The sequence below is a fragment of the Peromyscus maniculatus genome, chromosome 3 (assembly GCF_049852395.1).
Source record: "Peromyscus maniculatus bairdii isolate BWxNUB_F1_BW_parent chromosome 3, HU_Pman_BW_mat_3.1, whole genome shotgun sequence".
NCBI classification, from domain to species: Eukaryota; Metazoa; Chordata; class Mammalia; order Rodentia; family Cricetidae; genus Peromyscus; species Peromyscus maniculatus.
In genome coordinates, this window is record NC_134854.1 from 58,113,105 (window position 1) to 58,126,966 (window position 13,862).

The window sequence follows — 13,862 nt, forward strand, 5'->3', positions numbered from 1 at the left end:
AGTCTCTGCTCCTAAAAGTTTAAGACTAAATGGCAAAATGGTAATGGCAAAATGGTAAGTTTAGTGACAGAGGTTTGAGAATAAGAATGTTAAGAATTGCTTGTTTATGGGAGTGCATCTCCCACATCTGGCTTTGAGTTGTTTGGAGTGCCACTGCCTACTTAGAGTCAATTGCAAATGGTTGGGTGAACAAACTTCCTTGATAGCAGACCCGTTTGAGCTCTCCGGGCCGTCAAGACTACAACTCCCAGAATGCTCTGATCCCCTAGCAAACTCTGCAGCAAGAACAGATGGTCACAACACCAGCCACGCCAGATCAAGACTACAATTCCCACTACTCTCAGAGGCTCCGGAAACCTTGTTAAGCACCACCTGTTGCCATAGCATCCGGGTCTAAGCCCACCAATCCTGGAGCGTCTACCTAGAAGAGGCGGGCGGCTTGCCTCTCGGGCCAACCCGAGGCGCTCTACTCCTGGCACGTGACCGGAGGAGGCGGGCTTTTGGGACCGGCGCCTTCTCCTTGCTTCTTGGGGTCGTGGCCTTGCTCCCGCCGGGCAAGGGAAGGGTTCCTGGGCTTTCACGCGCAGGTGTGCGCGTGGGTCCTGACGTGCTCGCGGGTCCACGCTGGGACTCTGCGGGGACAGAAGCAGGAGCCATGGGCGGGACCGCCAGCACCCGCCGGGTCACCTTCGAGGCGGACGAGAACGAGAACATCACCGTGGTGAAGGGCATCCGGGTGAGTGCCGTGGGCGGGCGGAGGGCAGCCCCTGAACTCGGACCCCGACGCTGAGACGTGCCCGGGACCGCTGCACCTGCCTTCTCCGCTCTCTGCTCGCGCTGTTGTCCCGCTAGAAGTCTGGGTCTCGGAGAAGAAGCGCATAGTTTCAAGACTCGGAACGTCCATTCAGAGAAAGTTCTTGGTTGTGTGCCAGGCGCCAGGCACCTTGCTGGGGCAGATAGGGGTGCCGGGCCACCACGTCGTCCTTGCTCACTGGTTGCAGGGCTTAACTGAAACTCTTGCTTCACTGTGCCGGTCTGTGTGTCTCCTCTTCAGGACCCGAACCCTGCTTTTCCACGCACATTCTCTCTCAGGGTGAATTGGCGTTTTAAGGATGACCCTTAATGCCATTCAGTGGCACTCTGATGGTATCACCCGTTTCCCCAACACATACATACACTCATGCATTCAAGTCATTCCTGGCCCTGCTGGCTAACATCTGGCTTCTGGCTCCTTCCCTTCCACCTGTTTTCCCAGGTACCTCCCCTGTGGTTTGTTGGCCCAAGTTTTGAACCAGGCCTAGTTACTACAGGCCTACTGTCTGCCAGCCTGATAGGGGCAGAGGTCAGTTGCAGTTCTTCAAGGTTGGTAGAACTAAGACAGTCAGTTCTGAGAAATACGTTGTAGAGACTTTTTAAATACCATTTGCGTGCACTTGATACATGAACTGAAAACTTGAATTTTCTCTAGGGTGTATGTATACCGGCACTAACTTCATTGACATCCTCTGCACCTGACTTTGGAGCGTCGTGGTTTGGAAAATACACTTGTACCTAGTAAATAAAGCACCCCAGTGGTTTCAGAAGGTTTTAGGGTACTTCATATTTTCCCTCTACTGTTTATACACAGCTACAATTAATCTGTTAACTATGTAAGAAATCTTTTAGCATTTGTTACAAGGAAATAAAACTTTAAAAAGATTTCAAGTGTTTAAAAACTTTACCCTCTGAAGTTTGTTACTTTGAAAGGAACTTATTAAAGTTTTCCTGATAGAAACTCCAAACTGTTGAACTGAGTTTTTGGTCTGTGACCATCAATTCTCACTATACTATTCAGTGATAGAACTACGAGGCCACATTCTTTGCTATGTTGTGGTTTAGTTGGTACTTTTTGTAGTAAGATAAGAATTACTACAAACAAGTTTTATACAGAGATGGAAAAAAAGTAAGTTGTCGCTAGGCTTTGACTGTTCCATACCAGAGAGTGAAACCTTAAAAAAAATGAAAGAATGTCTCAGTTGAGACTTGGTTAGAAAAATGTGAAATGTGTAAGTACATGCATGTCCTCATGTGTCAGTACAGACACAGCAATGGCACAAAACAAAATTGAAAGAGAATTTGGCCACAGCATAGAGATTTAGATAAAATATCAGGTGGCGTTGAGTGATAGGCTGACAGTGGGACAGGTATTGGATTCCAGTAGTGAGATTGTTTTAAAAGACTTTTGCGAACTTTTTTTTTTTTTTTTTTTTTTAAACCATGCCCTTCAGCCACACAACTTGAAGTAAGCTGCCTTTCTCACAGATACATTTTATCTCTGTTGTTACAGTCCAGGCCTGCAGCCTCGTTTTGGTCTGTATGCCACTCTTCTGCAAATGCCCTTGGCCGGGTGTCTTTACTTCCTGTCTTTTTCAAGGACAGACTAATCTCCCGAGCTTTTTTCAGTTTTCTCCTCTTCAGATTGAGCCAAGTACATTTCTCAGGTCTCTCTCTTTTCCAGCTCTGAGTTTATATGAACTTCTTGCTACTGTCAATTTTTTGAGAACAAATGTAGCCTGTTGCAGTTTCTTCCAAAACTGGGAAGCTGTTGAACTGTGAGGACTTGGAGGTCATTTTGGGTTCCTTGAGGTCATGCACAGGAGAAAGCCAACTTGGAATTAAGCTGACATGTTTAGTCTGTGGCTCTGGACAAGTCACCTCTCTGATGACACATACTTATCCATAAGTCTGAATGTTATTACATCTTTTGGTTAGGGTCAGAGAATAAGGTGTGTAAAACTCGTGATGAATTGTGGACTTTTAGTTTACTATTATTATTAACTACTATTTTGTGGTGCTGGGAATTGAACTTAGGTCTTCCATGTGCTAGACAAGCACTTTACCATTGAGCTATATTCCCAGCCTGCTTTGTAGATTTATAAATAAAAAGTGGACATTAGTATGATGGGGTTCCTTTCACATTTAAAATTCTGGAGTTCTTTGAAAGTGCCTCGGGATCCCACAAACCTGGGTTCAGATCTTTGCTCTGTAGGATTTAGTATAGCTTAGGGCATGGACAAGTCACCTTTGAGTGCATTTCCCTATCTGTTGTTTCCATGCAGCTGTATCTTAGTGAGAATGTGGTGTGTGTGTACCTGGCCCTGTGTCTAGTGCTTTGTCAATGTTTGCACTTACAGTGGTAGCTTGGAGTTCCTCAGGAGAGCTGGAGCTTAAACCTGTGAGACCACAAAATAACTCAACAGGAGAGCATGCTGTGCCCGTGAGAGACTCGACAGGGCGAGTGAGGAGCCTGAGATCGTCCGTTCCCTGTTTGAGTCTTGTAAATCTCTCTTCGCTGCTTTCTCGGCTCCGAACAGTCATCTTGTTTGCTCTCCAGGCATGAGAGCAGTATTCTCAGCATATAGGCAAGGCTTTGTCTTTAGGCAGTTGTTAAAACATGGACAGATGAGCCCCAAACCCCAGTTTTGGACTTCACAGGCTAATGCAACTTGACCTAAGAAAGGTTTTCAAATTTTGATCAATTTAAAATGTTTAGGATCATCAGTTAAGAAAAATAAGAGTATACCAATAATTCAATACTCATCCCTGGGAAACTAGTTTGCATTCTGTTCCATTGACGAGATTAGTAATTTCATCTTCAGTTATCCTAATATAGAAAGAGTAGCATTTAGTGAGCAACAGAAAATTCACTAAGTAGGCCGAGTTTATTAATAGATCATGAGTCTCCATATTTTTCTTGCTGAGGTGCTTATAGCTTGCACTTAAAGGACCTACTTACAATGTCAAGTTTCTAGTTTCTTCTTGCTGGCAGGCACTGCTTTTCATGATATTAGATATACAGTCCTGCTTTTTTCTTTTCTTTTTTTTTTTTTTTTTGGTTTTTCGAGACAGGGTTTCTCTGTGTAGCTTTGCGCCTTTCCTGGAACTCACTTGGTAGCCCAGGCTGGCCTCGAACTCACAGAGATCCGCCTGGCTCTGCCTCCCGAGTGCTGGGATTAAAGGCATGCGCCACCACCGCCCGGCTCTGCTTTTTTCTTTATTCTGAGCAGTTGCTAGTATTTTTCTGCCCTCTGTAAAATAGACTGTACTCTTATCCCTGGCTTCAATTTTGCGTATGAAGCTACTTGTATGGACTGGATGAAGGATTTCTCTCTTGCCTTGTACTCTCTCTAAGTCTCAAATTTTCTAGTGATAGAAAAACAAGCATTTTTATTATTCACTTGTGCTTAATAGGATTTTTGGGTCCACCTACTGTGCCTGCTTACAAAGTGTGCTCAGGACCCCGTCTTTCACAAATTTATCTAAAGCATCAGAGCTGTGAGTGGACTCTTCCAGAGCAAATGTCAACTTCAATGAGTATCATTTTCAGAGTTACACTTATCATCATTTCTGGCATAATGGATCTCTGCAGCTGGCCTTGAAGCTGCAAGCTGACGTTTACAGGAGCCAGTCAGAGCTCTGTGCATGCTATGAAACACATCATGTGCTCTGGGAGATGTTGGCAGTCAAGAGCCCCTAAATGAAGAGATTTCTTAATGTGGGGTGCTGGAGAGGTTTCTGCAGAGAGTGTGTTAGCCAGAATTATACATTTATTTGGTTAGCCATAGCCTGTAGTTTCAATTTTAGGTTCTGTGAGTGTCTTGGGCCATCTTAAGTTTTCTAGGATTCAGAACACAAGTAACAAGCTAAATAGGAACTGAAAATGACACATGGCTTACAGAAATGAGTCTGTGTGTTCCCTGCCACCCCATTTTCTTCTGTAAATGGGAGAATTGACAATTTGAGTGTCTTTGTCTTTTTTTTTTTTTTTTTTTTTTTTGGTTTTTCGAGACAGGGTTTCTCTGTGTAGCTTTGCGCCTTTCCTGGGACTCACTTGGTAGTCCAGGCTGGCCTCGAACTCACAGAGATCCACCTGGCTCTGCCTCCCGAGTGCTGGGATTAAAGGCGTGCGCCACCACCGCCCGGCTTGAGTGTCTTTGTCTTAAAAAGGTAGTGGGGAACCAGTGTTCACAGAAAATGACCTGTTCTTCCCTGGAGGGCAAACCAAGAGAGAAAATTGCATCTGTGTTTCTTAAATCAATTTGATAAGAAACATCTGAAGAAAAACCATTAGGGCTTCAGTTGTGAACTGTTCTGTGTCATGTGGCTCCGGCCTTTACCATCCCAAAGATAACTTGAGTTTCCCCCTCGATAGCAGAAGACTATCTTTGTTCCTTGTACTCATCCTCTTGTGTCTGAAAAACATACTGAGTTCTGGATTAGTGGGTGGCATGTTTGTGCAAATTTTGGATCCGACCAAACAGTGAGTGGGAAGAGATAAGTGAGATGACTAGATGATATACATCGTGCTCTGTGGAGCCCATGGTGTGAGTCAAACGGTGGCCAAGTTCTGCCTGCTTAAGTGTCTTTGAATAGGGTAGGTAGGCAAGGCCAGCTGATTCTGTAAACAGGCCTGCTTTTCCTGATCACCCTTAGTGTACTTGTGGTTCTTTTGATATATAAACCACTGTGAGTTTTGTAAGGTATGGACTCTGCCCCAACAATATAGTGAGCACACAGTTTTGTGTACATTGAATTAATCCATGAACTCCAAAGTCCAGGGGCCTCTGGGTGTAGTTTGTAGCATCAATATGTGATATGTGAGGGGTGTTGCTTCACATTTGGTATTTGGATGGAGATTCCAGAGGCTGGAAGAGCAGGTACGGTCAGCAAATGGTCGGCAGGTGGGAAAAGGTTCTTCTAATGGAAGTGCCCTCTTTAAGGACAAATGTGTACCTGGAGAGTTTCCTCTTCTTAGGTGGCTTGTCCAGCTCTTCCTGAAGCTTATGTTGTACCTTTGACCCCCCACCTCTGCCCAACTTTGGGTCAGTTTTTGTCACAGAGAAGAGCCCCGCTGTTCTACAGCTGTGGACTTTTGTAGCTAGAGTTTTCCTGCCTTGCCCACAGTCAGGACAAATCTCTGTCACCCGCCAGTCCCACAGCCGCTCAGACCCAACCAAGTAAACACAGAGACTTATATTGCTTACAAACTGTATGGCCATGGCAGGCTTCTTGCTAACTGTTCTTTTATCTTAAATTAATCCATTTCCATAAATCTATACCTTGCCATGTGGCTGGTGGCTTCCCGGTGACTTCACATGCTGCTGGTCATGGCGGCTGCTGCAGTGTCTCTCTCTGCCTTCCTGTTCTTTTATTTCTCCTCTGTTAGTCCCGCCTATACTTCCTGCCTAGCCACGACCAATCAGGTTTTATTTATTGACCAATCAGAGCAACTTGACATACAGACCATCCCCCAGTATAGCCAAGTGCAGACCATCTCAGACACCTGCACTCAGGCCCATGGTCCTAATCATCCTCTATGCGGACCTGCTGGGTAACGCCACAAAGAACCCAAGAAGGGCTCCCACAGGACATACAGAACATCCCACAGCAGACTGTGTCTGACCTTGGCCAGCATCTTTCAATCTTGTCTGCTCCCTCACAAGTGAGCGCCTGTTCCCAGAGAAGGTCAGGTGAGACCTGAGCTTGCCTCAGCCTGTAGAGCCTGGCTGCTGTATCGTATAGCGGGGACAAGTAACAGTGCTCAAGTTGAGGAGAATGGCAGCCTTGGCGGCCGGTACTACCTGTGCACCTCAAAGGCCCAAGAACTCAGCTGTGGAAGAACAGATGCAGGCCGCTCCGAATCAGCAACATGTACATATGTTTGACTGCATGTGACCAGAACCTACATTGAGAAATGGTTTGGTTGGAGTTAGAATGACACTAAGTAGCAATGTGGAGGTATCAGAGAAACCACAAAAGCAACAAAAGGTTAACAAATACTTACTGCTGGGTTGAAAGACAATTTGTACTCCTATGCCCCCAAAAGCATAGGGAGAGAAAACCCAACACTTGTACACTCCTCCTAGGACCTACACAGCTGCTGGTAAGAACTCCAGACCTTGTCCTCAGCCCCATGTGGAGAAGAGCTCCATGTAGGCCCCGGTGGTGAGAAGAAGCTAGAAGAGAGAAAATCTGTGCCTATGGCTGTGTGAATAACCGCCCTACCAGATAGTTTCTGGTGTACAAACCACAATCCCCATTTACCCCAGTGGCTGAAAACTTGGACCTCCCAGACAGAGGAGGTGAGGTGGCTAGCCTCTTGTATTTTCTGAGCCAGCTCTTTCTGTTTGAAGGGTGACGTCTTGAGACTGCTAGAGGGAATAAAAGGACTTTCATAGTTGCTGTAGTCAGTATACATTCTGAAGGGAAGTAGATGGAGTATTTAGAAAATACAGGTCAGTGTTTATAGCTGAGTAAAACTCGAGTGAGTTTTAGCTAACATGTCTGACCAGTTATAGTTATACATGATTTTAATGTTGTGGTTCTTTGATTTTGGGTTGAAATATAGAAATGTAAATTAAAAATGTGCAAGTTACTGCACATATAAATTACATAAACTGATGAACTTTATATACTGGCTTTATAATATGCTATATTGGATGTGTATTATAGTGTATATTGTACTTTGCAGTATTTGTGGTGATGGTAATATGTAATATGTAGTGGTTTATTTTTTATTTCTTATTTTTAGTTTGTGAGAATTAAACCTAGGGCTTTGTGTGTGCTAGGCAGGTGTTGTACTGTCATCTCTGGCCCCAGCTATGTAGAGTTATGTAGAATATATTGAAACAGTAATATGTTGTTATAAAATACATGGTATGTATGAATTAAATGTATTTTATATCACTTAATGTAATGTATGTTATTTTTATAATACATATCACTTAAAATAGCTCTGAGCTTCAGAAATAAAGGCCTATTTTTCTCTTGTAAGAGGAAATGGTTTGCTTTTATTATATATGGGGAAATTGATGAGGTATACTGCTGCAAGAGCATGTGCCTGGAGATTGGGGTGGTCACTACTGGTCTCAGTGCTCCCTGTAACGGGATGTTACTCAGGGTTACCTGGGAATGGAGAGGATTGGAGTCCGTGTTAACAAAGCTTTTTCACCTTTGTGCATACATTTCAAATTTTCCCAGCAGCTGCTGTCAGGAAACATGGAGCCAGACTTGGGGCACTTGTCTGTCTTCCAGTGCATGGGAAGTGAAGGCAGAAGGATCAGGAGTTCAGGAGTTGAAGATCACTTTGAGCTACATAGTGAGTTTGAGGCTAACCTGGGCTACTTTATACTCTGTCTCAAAAAACAAAAGAATACAAGCAAACAAAAAAAGAAAACAATAAAAAATATGTAGCTGAGGCTGCTAGGGATGAAGGTCTGAGGTAGGTAGGACTGGAGGCCCAGGGCTCAACCGCTAGAATCACGAAACAAAAAATTAAGCAACAAGAAAAGATGCATCTGGCCCTGGTGTCTCAGGATACAAAGCCTCTTGGTACACACCTTTCTTAGTTTGCCGGGTCCTCTAAGAAAGGAGTCATGGCCTTTTTCTCTAAAGAGCACAATTCTTGAGCTGTTTTTCCTTTCCCATCTCATTCTACTTTATTTTGGGCCCTGAGACAGAAGTACCTGTTAAGGTGTAGACAGTTCACATAAGTATCCCGAGGGCCTTGATTTAATACTTTGTGTGTGGAATATTTGTTAGATGAATGACTGAGTGATATATATGAGCTCAGTGTCATGGAAAGGCAGAGTTTCAGCACAAAGGGGAAATACTCTTGTCACTGGAGTGTTTGTGTTAGATGTAGTGGGCACGAGGAACCATAGCTCTGCTAGGCAGACATTGTTGGAATTGAATGCAGAATTATTTGTTTGGTGAGTGATTGCTTTTGGATGTTGACTTCATCTTAGGGGGTCTGGTGGGAAGGAATGGTGGCAGAGATAACAAACAGCCACCTATGTGTGGGGAACCCCATGAGTGTGAAGTATAACGGGAGAAACCGGAAGGTAAGGTTGGAGAATTAGCTATCACCAAATGAGAAGTGAGATGTGGGAAGAATTGATAACAGTTCAGTTGATATTTTGAGCTTAAGGAAGTCATGGCTAAGAAAATAAGTTGAGGTAAATGTTAAAGGTAAAGTGACCCCTTTTCTGATTTGAAATTCCAAATGGAGTTATGGCAGGTGTTAACTAGGTAAAAGGAAATTGGGAGGAAGAAAGTTGGACAAACCCAAGTTCAGTTTAGGGCATGTTGGGTTTGAGGTATTTCTGTCTGTTTGAGGTCAGCTGTTTAGTAAGTAAAGTGTGTCTAATCCTGGTTTTCAGGGTGCTGGGTTAAAATTCATGAATTCATCACCAGCAGTTAAGGAGGGCTTGGCCAGATGTGGTGGTACACATGTCAACCCTGCATTAGGGAGACTGAGGCAGGAAAACTTAAGAGATTGGCTGAGAATACCAAGAGCACACAGACGGATAGAGAGGGCAAAGAACAGAGGAAGTCGTGTGGCCCTGAGACCAGGCAACAGGGGAAGCCTGGGAGAACATGAGACTTGGCTAGGTAGAGCCCTCGGAAAAGCAGTGTGGTGAGAGGTCAGAAAGGCCCTGGATTCTTGAAGAGGGCAGTGATGCTGGGGTGGGTCAGGTGCTGGATGGAAGCCATATAGTTAAGGTGTGTTACAAATATATACCAGTTGATGTAAATACAAGTGTGAATGCCACTCACTGGTGCCTTGCACCAGGATGCTTTTGCAGGTGCACTGAGAGTGAAGGCCACATAGTAGTGATGAGCTGAGGAAGTGGAAGATGGAGGGCATCACCCTGCTACTTGAGCCAGAAGCCCCAGGGTCCTCGCTGACCTCTGCTTTGCTCCCATGTCTTATCAGATGTTGAGTGTGTACTGGAGAGGGATATTGGATGTTGACCTTGAGACTTGGACTTGTTGAGTTAGAACCCCAGCTTCACTGCTGTGAGACTGATTTGGGACCTGGTATTTGTCTGGCAGTCATTTTTCACTCACTTATATAATGTAACTATTTCCCCCACAGGCTTGTTAAGGATTGGATGAGTAAAGTACCAGGGTAGAGATGACATGCAGTAAGCACTAAGTCCATGGTAGCAATTTCGAATCGCACATACCTTGTAGACATGAATTATTTTTGAGACAGTGTTTTCATATAGCCCAGACTGGCCTTGAACTCTTGTTCCTTTATCTGCCTCCACGGTGCTGGGATTACAGGCATGTGCTACCATGCAAGGCCCTAAATATCTTTTGAATATATTAACTATTGTATTAACAAAATAGCACCTCTCCCCACAACTTCATTATAGAATAATTTACATGCCTCCAAATGTACTTGGATTAACTAGACAGTTCAATAGTTCCTAAAATAACCACTGTGTTATGCAGTGACCTTTTAAGGACATTTTCATAATCGGAGTAAGGCCTTGAGTCCTTTTCAGTTAATCCGAACTCCCGTCTCTGCCCGAGGCAACTTTGTTTATTGATGCTCTAGTTACAGAATTGTCTTTTCTGGATGTTTCAGATAAATAGACTCAATGTGGCCAAACATGGTGACCTACAGCTGTAATCCCAGCACTTGGGAGGTGGATGCAGGAGGTTTGAGGCTAACCTGGGCTACATAGTGAGACAAGCATCTCAAAACAAAAAGTAGTTTTGTAGTATGTAACCTTTGGTGTCTGGTCATTTCCACTCAGCTTTGTGATTTTTGGGTTTGTACATATTGTAGCTTTTACTGAAACTTTATTCATTCCTCTTTATTACTGAACTATATTCTGTTCTGTGGATATAGAATGCTTGTTTATCTGTTCACCAGTAAATAGCCATTTGTTTGTTTCCACTCTTGCTATTATGAATAATGCCTCTGCGTGCATTCTGTGCAAGGCTTTGTGTGGACATATGCTTAATAGCTTCTTAATTGGTCCTTTAGTCTCCTCCAGGGGTCCTTCTTCTGTTCTTATTCTGCTTCAATCTGTTGTCTGTGCTGTAGCCAGGGTGATCTCTGAAATGTAAATCAGATTATGTTATTACCCTGCTAAAATATTCAGTGCCTATTGCCCCCTGAAACTTAGTTTACTAACCTCAAACGTGTTTACTAGAAGTTTTAAAATCTGAAATACCCACTATTTTTTCTGTGTCTCCTCTTTCACTACGCTCATTCATTCATTCTTATAGTGGTCATTAGTTGTTTAATCATTGTATTTTCCAGGGTTATTGAGTGTGGGGATATAGTGATAGGACACCAAACCTTTGCTCTTTTGCCATCTTTTTCTGTAGTGGGAAAGACAGGAAGCAAGGAACTGTCAGACATTGGTAAGCACTATTAAGAAAACACAGAAGGATAATGCTGTAGTGACCATGGGGCTGGTGACTCAAATCTGCAGGCTGGAGTGTTCCCCAGAGCCTCTGGCCTATTGCCAGCAACCTGCTTGGTTTCTCCACTTGGAGGTCTAGTGGTGGCAACCCCATTTCTCGTCCACACTCAGTGTGGTTTCTTTGCCTTGTCACTTTCTCTTCCTGAGTTCTGTTCATCTTTCTGCCACGAGTCTTCTCTCCCTGAGCCCTGTCCCTGCAGCCTGGCTGGATGCTGCCTATTGTGTTTCTGTAGACTTCCATTCCAGGCTGGCAGACAGGGAGCACCCTTCATGGCATACTTAAATGCCTTGTCTCTATTCTACTTCTCTCTTAGCAGCTTGATGCTTATGAATCCCCCAAGTCTAGCCTATTCTTGGTACAGAATTAGTGCCTAATCAAAGCTGTTGAAAGCAGTTGTGTGTTCTTAGCCTTGAACAGGAGGGAGGGAGGAAGGAGTGAACTGAGGTCTGTTAATACATACATACATATATGCACACATACATGTGTATTTACTAAATATTTACTGGATAAATACTGAGGGAGTTTTGGTGGTTGACATTTTCTCCAAGACTATAACTTAGAGCACCACACAAACCAAGAAATGTTAGTTGCATAAACACTTACTAGTACATTAGAGGAAATAAAGGAGCAGTGCTGTGAGGTGTGGCTTGGAATTTGAAAACTGTGTTTGCTTGTGCAGTTAGTTCTACAGCAGTCCTACAGCTGTTTGTGCGAGTCTAATGAGTAGGCTGTTCGTTACAGAGTGATGCAGATGTGGGTGCCTGGATGTTAGTGCTCTGTCTTTGCTTTTGTCTCATCAGTTCCATTCTGATGTTCCTTTTGCAGCTTTCAGAAAATGTGATCGACCGGATGAAGGAATCCTCTCCGTCTGGCTCTAAGTCCCAGCGATATTCCAGTATTTATGGTGCTTCAGGTATGGCAGCGTTCTTATTTTAGGGGCTCTCATTAAAAAGAGCCTAAGTAGGAAAGATGACTCTAGTCAAGCTCAGCTCCCTTGTCTGTTGGTGTTTGGATGTTCAGCTTTCTAGGGTGAGTGTTAGAAATCAGTATCAAGAGTCTCTTTTAAACGTTTGGCTGTGTTGTTAAATGCACTTTGTGAAAGAAAACTTCTTTTTTCATCCAACTCCTAAACCCTCCGCTAAGCTTCAGAATGCTACTTCACACCTTTTGTGGGAAATGGTTTGATAGTAGAAATATTGGAGATTAAGGCGTAAATATTTAGTAAATACTTTTTTTTTTTTTTTTTTTTGAGAAAACTCCTGGGGGTGGGGGTGGGGGGAAGAAAGAACCCCTGAAATTAGAAAATACTCATTTATTGCTTCTGATAGCTGCGCTGATTATTAAATACCTCAAATGTTTATATTTTCTAGTAATTTTTTTAAGCTTCTACAAAAGATATAGTTTGTTATAGTCTGATTTAGTTGTGAAAATTCTATTAAATGGAATCCATAGAGAAATTGTAAGCCTCATCTATAGGTCTTTTTGGATAAGAACAGCTAAAGAGACCCCCAGTACTTTTTCTGTTCCCTCACCTTCCTCTAGCTCCACCTGTGTACTTATCCATCAAATAATTACCAAGAAGCTGCTGTGTGTCCAGACCTTCTCTTCCTTCTCATCTGGAGACAGAACCCAGCTTATGTGTGCCAGGCAAGAGCTTCCCCACTGGCTGCATCCCTCGTCCTCTCCCACTGTTCTTGATCCTGCCCAGAAGATGACTGGACATGCTCTAGACTGTGGAATGGCAAGAAGAACAATATGGGAAGGAATACTTTTGGACCAAGAGTTTTTGAAGTTTATTTGAAAGGGCTTATTTGGCTGCAGCTTTTAAAAGTGAGGAAGATGAACTGTTGGCACTTGCCACTGTCCCGGGGAGCAGTTGTGACCCTCAAGCTGACCATTAAGTTGACAAATAGAACTTGACTTCTGATATAACTTATCTTAACAGGAACAGTTTTTGTTTTTTCAAAGCTGCTTTTTAGTAGGAGCATTGAACAGTCTTCATGGTTAATTAACACAGATGAAAGACAAGCACATATCCAACCTAACGGCCCCCAGACCCCATTTATTCTTTCACAGACCTGCTGCTTCGCCCATCTTTTCCAGGAAAGAGTAGATAATCAAACCTCCAAATGGAGCTGCATTTCTGTTTTCTGTTTTCCTTACTCTTTATATGTAGCCAGGGTCCGATCTTGTCGACGCTTTTAATGTATCCTTTCGGGCCCATCTCTACTGTCCAGTAACTGTCCAGTCCAGTAACTGTCATCTCTGACTGTCCCTGCACAGACCCCTGTGCGGGGCTCTTTATACATAGTGGCCTCCATGTTTTCATAAAGAATGGGAATCAGTTCATGTCATGGCTCAGGTGATTCTCTGTGGGATGTGTTGTGATGTGATTGGAATCATTTCCTGTGGCCTCTGAGATGCACCATGACTGGGCCCTGTCTACCTTTTCAGTACTATTTCATCATTTATCTCCCACCATCCATGCTCTCCTTACTCACTATGATAAACTCATGAGCTTCTGTCTTTGTCTGTTCACAGGGAAGTTCCCAGCTCCTAGGGTAGTATCTGTTTCTCAGTACATGCTTATTATT

General features: G+C 43.6%; 1 protein-coding gene across 2 annotated transcripts in view; it reads left to right on the forward strand.

Moving 5' to 3' along the window:
- Positions 1-485: 485 nt before the first annotated feature.
- The window catches only part of Chchd3 (coiled-coil-helix-coiled-coil-helix domain containing 3), a 281,206-nt gene continuing 267,829 nt past the window's right edge, over positions 486-13,862 (forward strand). For both annotated transcript variants that reach the window (XM_042273011.2, XM_042273012.2), the window contains exons 1-2: positions 486-736; positions 12,094-12,181. In XM_042273011.2, coding sequence (XP_042128945.1) covers positions 656-736; positions 12,094-12,181 — 169 coding nt within the window. In that variant the 5' untranslated portion in view covers positions 486-655. The remainder of the gene's footprint in view (positions 737-12,093; positions 12,182-13,862) is intronic.